Source organism: Triticum urartu, unplaced genomic scaffold, assembly GCF_003073215.2.
Source record: "Triticum urartu cultivar G1812 unplaced genomic scaffold, Tu2.1 TuUngrouped_contig_6739, whole genome shotgun sequence".
Taxonomy (NCBI): Eukaryota; Viridiplantae; Streptophyta; class Magnoliopsida; order Poales; family Poaceae; genus Triticum; species Triticum urartu.
In genome coordinates, this window is record NW_024117524.1 from 1 (window position 1) to 9,336 (window position 9,336).

Consider the following 9,336-nt stretch of genomic DNA (forward strand, 5'->3'; position numbering starts at 1 on the left):
CTCTCCGCTCCCCGGGTCCCGCCCGCCAGTCCACCCCCTTCGTCTTCGTGCAGCACCAGCACGTCGCTAGCATCACCATCATCTACTCCGACCACCTTTGGTGACATCCCCCCCCCGGTCGATTGGCACCGCACCTCATCGAGTCTCTTTCTCTGCTGGCCCCTCCAACTCCTCGACATGGCGTACAGCTTGTGCATGTCCCTCACCTACACATGCCCGGTGCTCGCAACAGCGATGCGTGCCTACGTCCACGACATGTCCTCGGGCCTGGGAAGCCTGGTGCGGTGCTTCGTCACATGCCCGGTCCAGACAACATCGACGCTTGCCTTCGTCTACGACGTGTTCCCGTCTTTGGCAAACCCGGTGCGACGCCTCGTCAACAGCATCCTCCTTCCGGCGCACCACTACCTCGACACCATTGCGCCTATGACTAACACGGCGCCTCCTTGTGCCCGCGGCTCCACAGCGACTACCTCGACACCGGCTACCCCGACTCGACATTGACCACGGCGTTCTTCGCACGAGTACCTCGACCACGGCTACACCACCCACACTCTCGGCTACCTCGACAACGGCACAAAGGGCTACCGTTTTGCTTGAGAAACCTCGTTGGTTTCCACTCCAGCCACGACTCCGTGATGCATCTACCGTTACGACTGTGGAGGGGGGGGGTCCGTCGGCTTGCCTTCGGATTCTTCTCCAGTTTCACCGTCTGCGTCGCTGCCGTTGTGTTCTGGCTTGTCTTGTACTTCAAGTTGAGCATGTACTTCTATATATATGCCCACGATGCTCAAGCAATAAATAACTACTCCACCAATCCCTCTATCCCTTCTAACACCCTCGAGCCATCTATCCTCCCAGAAATAGGCGTTAGTGCCACTTCCAATATCCACGAACACCACTGCTCTGTATATGGCCAAGGACTCCGGTGGTACAGCTAACAGAAACTCTGTCCAGGGCCGATCCCCGTCTACTCTCCTCAACCAAATCCATGTCGCCCTCAAGGCGACATTCATCCACTTGAGGTTTGGCAGTCCAAGGCCCCCAGTCCAGTTAGGAGTGCACACAGTTTCCCAGGCCACAACACAACTGCCTCCGCTCGCACGGTACGGTCTTTAGCAACCCAGAAAAAACTTTTGCAGATGCGTACAATGGAGGCGATCATTTCTGCGGGGACCCCGAAGAGGGGTCGAACTCAGGTCGGCAGGGCAAAGCCCCCTGTCCAACTATCATCCACTAGCACCACATCATCCGCAAAGAACATACACCATGGGATATCTCTCTGTATATCCATTGTGACCTCATCCATCACGAGGGCGAAAAGATAAGGGCTCAAAGCTGACCCCTAGTGCAGTCCTATTTTGATCGGAAAGTCATCAGTGTCGTCATCACTTGTTCAAACACTTGTCACAATATTATCGCACATGTTCTTAATGAGGGTAATGTGCTTTGCTGGGACTTTGTGTTTCTCCCAGGCCAACCACATGACATTCCGCGGTATCTTATCGTAGTCCTTCTCCAAGTCAATGAACACCATATGCAGGGCCCTTTCTCCATGTATCTCTCGCCTACACATGCCAGGAAAATGACTTCCACGGTCGACCTCCCAGGCATGAAACCAAACTGACTTTTGGTCATGCTTGCCATACTTCTTAAGCGGTGCTCAATAACTCTCTCCCATAGCTTCATTGTATGACCTCAAAATAAATATAACCTCTTTAATTTAATGTAAGACGTTTTTACAATTCAATTTGAACTTATTAACTTTGTATATTTTGTGTCTCCACATTTTTACAGAATTCCCACCATTATATTGTAAAAATAGATAGGAATGCGAACCATACAAGTTAATGATATAATGATAGATTATATGATTATACAATTTACTATACAGCAATGCGTCATCATAATCTAGTAAAACATCTTGAGTGCAACACGTATGTGAACCTTCAGAAATTTGTAAATCGTATCTCTTCAATGTGGAAATATGTATGAACTATGAGCTTAAGGAGATGGAGCGGCTGAAATGCAACTTCTGGAGTAGGTGAAAAATATATATATGATAGTGTAGCTTCATTACCGGTTCACAGCCTCCTGACTAGCGAAAATTGAATTTGATTCTTAGGTTCACAAGATGACAAGAACACTCATTTCATTTCTTTACTTCTTTATACAATTAATACAATTACAACGTTACAACCGGTTACGTAAGATCCTCTATTTTTAGTTGAGTGACATCAGAGGATATAACACACTTCAATATCGTATAATTCTATGGATCTTCGGACTTCTTAGAGAAAGGTAATAAAAGAAACAGAACTTTTCACAAGATCAAGAAAGCCAGGTCTTACAAGGAAGCTTTTATGTTACCAAGGCTTCAAGTCTCCAACAGGCCCAGCTGTCCAGTTGAGATGCTTCTCACCTGGCTGTAAGTATATGGTCTCTGGGTGCGGGAGTTTGCGAGCAAGGCCATTTAGAATCTGATGGAATGCATCTCTAGGTTGCGCTGGCTGCGGGAACAGCATGGCCTTCTTCATTGATGGGTTGGCGAGCAATCTTTGCTTCCTTAGGATATCATCAATCGGAATCGACGTGAGAATTGAATCAAGCTTTGGCACATCCTCCTCATCAACAAAAACACCAATTTCGTCCCAAGGGATTGCATCGGCGAAAGGCAGCACGATGTCGTCAGCTATGATGACTGGAATGCAGCCAAAAACCACAGCCTCCACCAACCTAGGACTCCATGGCGCCCACCCCAACGGGCATAAGCAGAAGACGGAGCGCTGCATATCTTCATAGTAGGTGGCAGGGTGTTCGGTGGAGATATCAAACAGAGGATTATTCTTGAAGTTCTCCCACAATGAAGCTCGAGCACCTCTGCATAACAGACTCGATAAAGTTAGTGATAGAATCAAATATCAGTAGCAAGATATGTATCGTCTCTGGGAGTATTCTTACCTTGCGTAATACCCACCCTCAGGGTCGTTCCCATTGTCATAGAACAAACCTCTGAAGTAAATGAAGATTGAGCGGGGAGTATCAGGAGGAATTAAGTGAGCCTGCATTTTCTGTGGTGGCGCAAATGGTGGTATAGTAATAGATCCCTCTTTCAAGCAAACATGATTCTTCTGTCCAAATGTTTGAACCAATGTAGCACGGCGTAGCAACGGAAGAATTCCACGCGCAATAGCATTCTCTTCCTACAAAGACAAATGGCCACTACACATATAAGTTCAGAACAAATGGCTGCTGAAGCCTGGTATACCGGCTCAAAGTTTTACTGTTAGTGAAACTAAATCGTGACCAGCTGTAGTAGTACCAAGAAAAAGGAAGGTACGAAGCAGGTAAGGCGATATACCCTTACCTGATAGTGAAAGCATGCCGCAAAATCATGTGGAGCGACAAAGAAATGATCTCCTCCATCAGTTCTATTCCAGAAAGGCCACCTCTTTGAAATGAACTGGATCGCGCTTCTCATCATCCTTGGAGACTTGAACGGTAACGGAAGTCCAGCACGAGTTAGATCACAAGTAGTGTAAACAGGAGCATAGAACCAATCGGCCTCTTCAGGGTTAACCGTCCTCACTGCACTAGAGAGCAAGAAACGGTGCATGAATATCTCAGCGGCAAACATGTGGTTGAGGCATCGGGGATCCTTGGTGACAAGCCTCTTGTTGTACTTGCTTGGCAAGTCGTAGACGAAAACCTTCAACTTGCCAACAGGATTGTCTTCTAGAACATCACCAGCACTTCCTGCAGGTCAATGATGTTGGTTGAGTAGAAGAACACAACAATCTCCACATGAAACGGACAAACAGAGGAGACCAATCATGTACTCCCTCTGTTCCGAATTACTTGTCGCAGGTATGGATGTATCTAGATGTATTTTAGTTCTAGATACATCCATTTCTGCGACGAGTAATTTGAAACGGAGGGAGTAACTATAATGAACCGAACAGGCTAATAAGTAACTAATGATGTGGGAAAAATCATGTGTACATACGACAACTAATGGTGTACCGACGAAATGCGAGTATATGAGGGAAGTCCATTTTCAATAAAGCATTTAGACATGATGCATCGCTCAGAAAAGTATATCATATCATCATCGGGTATTATTGGCCAACTACCTATCCTACAACTGCTCCATTAATTGGACCTTGGACGCATACATGGGACATATGCATCAAGCATAATTTTTATATAATCATACCACGATGCCACCACTCATGGTAGCTGAGCGGGACGCTGTCAGTGGCATTACTCAAGAATTTCCAATTGCAGGTCGTGCAGGCAGACACGCATGCCACTTGACAAGAAGGAAATTCAGAGAGTCCCAAACTAATTACACTATCAAATTCAGAGAGTCCCAAACTAATTACACTATCAAATTCAGAGAGTCCTATTAGTATATTACACGATTGAAAGTTGAAACGCGACAAGGGAAAAATCCCAACTGGGGAACTGAATGACTCCACAATTTAACAAATTATTTGCACGCTCGCGATTCACGACCTAACAATCAGAACTCATCACCAGGGCAAGGCAGAGCAAGGGGAGGTCACCTGAGATGCGCTCGGTGTTCCGCTGAGCCTCCCTCCCACTCCCATCCAGCTCGTCGACGGCGGCCGCCGGCGGTAGCAAGAGAGGGGAGAAGCAGGTGGCCACAAGGAGTGCCGCCACAGGAAGAAGCCGCCCATGCCTCGCGCCCACCATGGGCGCCAACTTGCTCGGCTAGGTAGAAAGCAGAGGCTTCCCCGAGAGGCGGGACAGGGAAGAAGATGCGGGAGCGGCCCTTTAATCAGGGGGGAGGGGAGGGGGATGGAGAAGATTGCTGGAGTAGGAATGAGAGGGAAGAGGAAGAAGAGAGCGAAACCAGGGGTTTGTTTTGTTGCTTGCGATGACAGAATTCTGGAGCGGGGGGAATGGACTGGGTCAAGGAACACGTTTGACCACAACAACCGCAACTACGAGTTAGGCCGTTTTTTTTTTTTGAGAAATACGAGTTGTGCCAAATGGTCGCTTGAGACTAAACGCGCGCAAACAGCCAAACACCCGTTTTTATCCGTCGTCAACGCATTTCCAACTCAAATTTGAGCTGCATTTGCGTCGAGATGGACAGCGTCTGTATGGGCTGGACGCACGTCCTTGTTCTCCACTGCTTCGCCTGTCAGGGACACAATGCTCCCATTTTCTCTCTCATTCCCCAAAACCCTCCCGCACTCCCCCTCCCCTCCCTCCATGGCTGGAGCCCCGAAGAAATCTGCCGACCCAACCGCCACCACCACCTGCCCCGCGGCGAAGAAGAAGAAACCGTGGTCGGAGCTCACGCCGGCGGAGATCGCACGGCTCGACATAGAATCGGCCAAGAGGAGGGCCCGACGGACCATTCAGGCGAAGAAGATAGCCGCTATCGACCTTGCCCTGGAGGTCGCGGCCGCGTAGCACAGGGCGCCGTCGAGGACAACGAGGCCATTGTCGCCAAGGGCATGCAGGCGGCGACGACGCACGACCTCCTCATGCTAGGGTTGTGCTGACCCGCACCAACCATTTTCTCCGCCGTAGCCATAGCCGCAGCGAGCAAAGGCTCGCAGGCCTATCGACCTTGCCCTGGAGGTCGCGGCCGCGTAGCACAGGGCGCCGTCGAGGACAACGAGGCCATTGTCGCCAAGGTCATGCAGGCGGCGACGACGCACGACCTCCTCATGCTAGGGTTGTGCTGACCCGCACCAACCATTTTCTCCGCCGTAGCCATGGCCGCAGCGAGCAAAGGCTCGTCGGTCGTTCACCCTCCGCAGTACCAATCGTCGGGCTCCTTCAAAAGGAACAACCCGGAATTGCATGTTTAGGGAGGTTCTTTTTCAGGATGGCAAGGATGCCGACCGCTGGCTTTATTACCGGCGAAAAAACTTAGGGGTAGTTCCTTTTAAAGGTTGGCATGTGTGCCGGCCACTAGTGCTCTGGCCGACATGAATTGTGGCCACTGGCATGAACTACGGTCGTGATGCCAAAATTTCATGTATCCCTTCGCAAGAAATTCCAGGTGGCTGGACGAAATGCACCCGACCGTTGGGCGCACGGCCAATGTAAACGTAGAAAAGGCCGAATACCGCCACTTTGCCCGACCCAAACGGATAAAATAGACGTCTGTTTGGAGTTGTGCGCTGGAGTTGGCCTTACATTTGATATGCACGAACATTTTTTGTACTGTATAAGGGCACTTTCAGTGTAGTGGGCAGGAAGTATCATTGGAATAGGAAGCTCGTAAAAAATAAGATGTCATGTATATCTAATTTACATTCTGTGAATAAAAATAGAAAAGAAGTATATGATTTTTTCATTGAGTCTAGATTGATGTTTATTTTCCTCTAAAATATGGAGGATATGAATAGTTCCTAAGTAGGACTAAAATTATATTCATACAAACCAAATGACTCTAGGAATTTTTCGTATAGGAATCCTATCCTATTCCAAATCAAAGGAGGCCTAAAATATTATAGCTCTACCTTTTTCTCTTCTTGACTCATGTTTCCACTTTTGTTCCACTCATCATGTGACACAAATGGAACGGGCATGAGAGCATCTACAATCAGACCCTTCACTTCCCCAACCGCTCAAACCGAAAAACGGCACCCAGCTGGACTTCCAAAGCCAGTCCATACACATGGGTTGTTTGACACCACATATATATATGGGTGGTCCACCCGGACGTGACAGTCACCCTCAGACATGCTCTAAACCCCTACAAATTGACCAAGTCCACTAAATCGGCCACCCTCCCTTCCTCCCGCCTCTGTCCCCCCTTTCCCGCATCTGTATCGTCGCCTTTTACCACCCTTGCCCCACTTCTGCCCTGTCGTCCTAACTGTCGACGCACAATACGTCGCCCCCACCACCATGGATGATAGCCCAGCAGAGTCCATTGAGGTTCCTACTGTGCAAGGCTTAGACCGTAGCCCGGAGGGAGGGGCATGCCTGCGAAGTAGCAGAGAAGGATGTTGCGTTGAAGGAGGTCGTCGACATGGACTTCCTCGGGTCTGCACCATGCACCCTTCCCATGGGACCCGCCTGTCCCCATCATGCACCCTGCCCGTGAGACCCGCCCTCAGCCACAACCTCAGCCGACTCTGTTTCGGTCTCGCAATGGTTGTGCACGCCGGATGGCTTGACGCATATGGAAGAGGATGGCACGGAGGACAAGATGTACAAGTCGCCACAACTCCAACTATTGCGGACAACGTCATGAGTCACCGGCGCTGGGCATTCCCACGTCCCATTCGATTAAATTCTGGACCTAGATACAGAGGTATTTTCTTGCCTCGTATGCATTTTCGGATCAAATGTTGGGATGATTGCCTCATTGAGATGCATCTTTTAGGACACATTCATGGTGAACTTGATATATGATGGTTAATAAGCTTCACATTATGACTTGGGTGATACCAACTCCCCTTCGTTTCATGTTGGGTAAAATCGGGCACTGAAAAGAAGAAGACAACGAAGGCAAGATGACTAACATTCAGAACCCATGAAGATGTGTTGTTGTGTCAAGCTTGGTTGGCCACAAGCATGGATCCTATTTGTGGAACTAAGCAAAAGGGCACAAAGCATTCACGAAAAAAATCACAAACATGACCATGAACACAAAACATTATGCAGAGCCAATTGCTATCCATTCCACTCGCAATGAGGGCTCTCTCCAACATAGATGGCCCACCACCCAATAGTCAATGAACAAGTTTTGCGATTTCTATGCACAAGCGGTTGGCTAGAACCAAAGTAGCGTAGGAATTGAAAGTCACGTAAGTTTGACTTTCTTCAGATTGTCATAATTTGTATTGCTTTCTTCATTTCTTGCATTATCTTAAGTGATTCTTGTTTGTCAAATGGGGTTGGCTGCCCCTTTTACCAACACATTGAGGAAAAAACATTCACTATCTGTCTTGTTGGTTGAAATTGAATGGAAACCTAAGTGGCAAACTCTCTATAATGAGCTCAAGAACTCCACTAATAAGATGAAGAAAAACGATGACTCAAACTCTCATCAATCTATTGGATTGGATGACAATGATGTGCCAAGTGGAGGGGCGACCGGAGATGGGACCGTGACAAAGAGGGAATGTGGGGTGATGGGAAAGAAGTAGGAGAAGGAGAGGGCCGCGCATGGCAACGGGATAAGCAAACTGTCTGCCACATGGACACACATTTTTTCCACCAAGGGAAGAAGAAGGAGGAGAGGTACAAGCTCTTCTTGGATGTGCAAACGGATAGGATGTTGTTTGACCGGGAGAGGGTGCGCGAGAGGTTGAACATTGAGAGGGAGATGATAGACATGGAGAAGAAAGAGAAATGGGCAAAATGGGAGATTGAAAAGGCCAAGGCATTGGAACCAAATGAGATCGAGAGAAGTTGAGGCTCGCAAGGGACTCGGAGGAGTCGGGGATCATATTGCATGACACTAGCCTCTTGGATGAGAAATCAAGAAGTGATTTGACAACAAGAAGGAAATCAACAAACGCAACAAGAGAGTCGACTGATTCATTTATGTATCACCTATGTATGAATTGTTGAATTTTATTTCGGCTTGTGTTGAATTGTTGAGTCATGTTTTACTTTGATTGTTGAACATATAACTTGTGTAATGCATCACAATTAATTATTCACATATTGTTTTATAATAGTTCACATACTTATATGGTTATCATCATTAAGGTGGTTTGTGTACAATGCTCCCAACCCGTCATCGCACCACCAATATAGTAATATGGTCAAACTTTATTAAAGAAACAATAGGAAATTCTCTAGCCCAACTTTTAGAGAGCTCCCACAGGTGACGGGAATAACATATTTGGACACATATAATAAATGTTGGTGTATTGAGCATGTTTTTGTTTTGAAAAATTTGAAAGTCACATTTTGAACTTTCATTTTTTTGTTGAAAAAATCCACATGTTTATATGGATATATACTACATGTATTTAAAGTTTAATTTTGATATATGTTAACATGTGAACTATAAGAAAAAATTCATAACTTTGATAATGGTGAACAGTACATGCATTGTTCATTATTAAAAATTCACAAAATTTTCATTTTTGTGTAGCTCACATGTTAACGTATTTCATCGTGAAACATTATACACTTGTGGAATGCATCCATATGAACATATGTAGAAAAACCTATGATTTTTTTCAAACTTCGAACTATGGTTTTTGATATTTTTAAAATGCAAGCTCCCAAATGCCTCACTCGCAAAACCTATCAAGATAAACAGGAATGAAATTGCTAAATTAGCAATAATAAGCAACCTTCCAAAAAGTGCTACAATTTTGG

The 9,336-nt window shown here is 46.8% G+C and overlaps 1 protein-coding gene across 1 annotated transcript; it reads right to left on the reverse strand.

The window, feature by feature from the left end:
• Positions 1–2,135: 2,135 nt before the first annotated feature.
• LOC125531032 (probable glucuronosyltransferase Os02g0520750) lies at positions 2,136–4,914 on the reverse strand. The gene is made up of 4 exons (XM_048695442.1): positions 4,569–4,914; positions 3,368–3,756; positions 2,962–3,203; positions 2,136–2,880 (listed from the first exon to the last, which is right to left on the reverse strand). Exons 1-4 carry the CDS (start codon positions 4,717–4,719, stop codon positions 2,367–2,369), a joined length of 1,296 nt encoding a protein of 431 aa, XP_048551399.1. The 5' UTR covers positions 4,720–4,914; the 3' UTR covers positions 2,136–2,366.
• Positions 4,915–9,336: the final 4,422 nt, after the last annotated feature.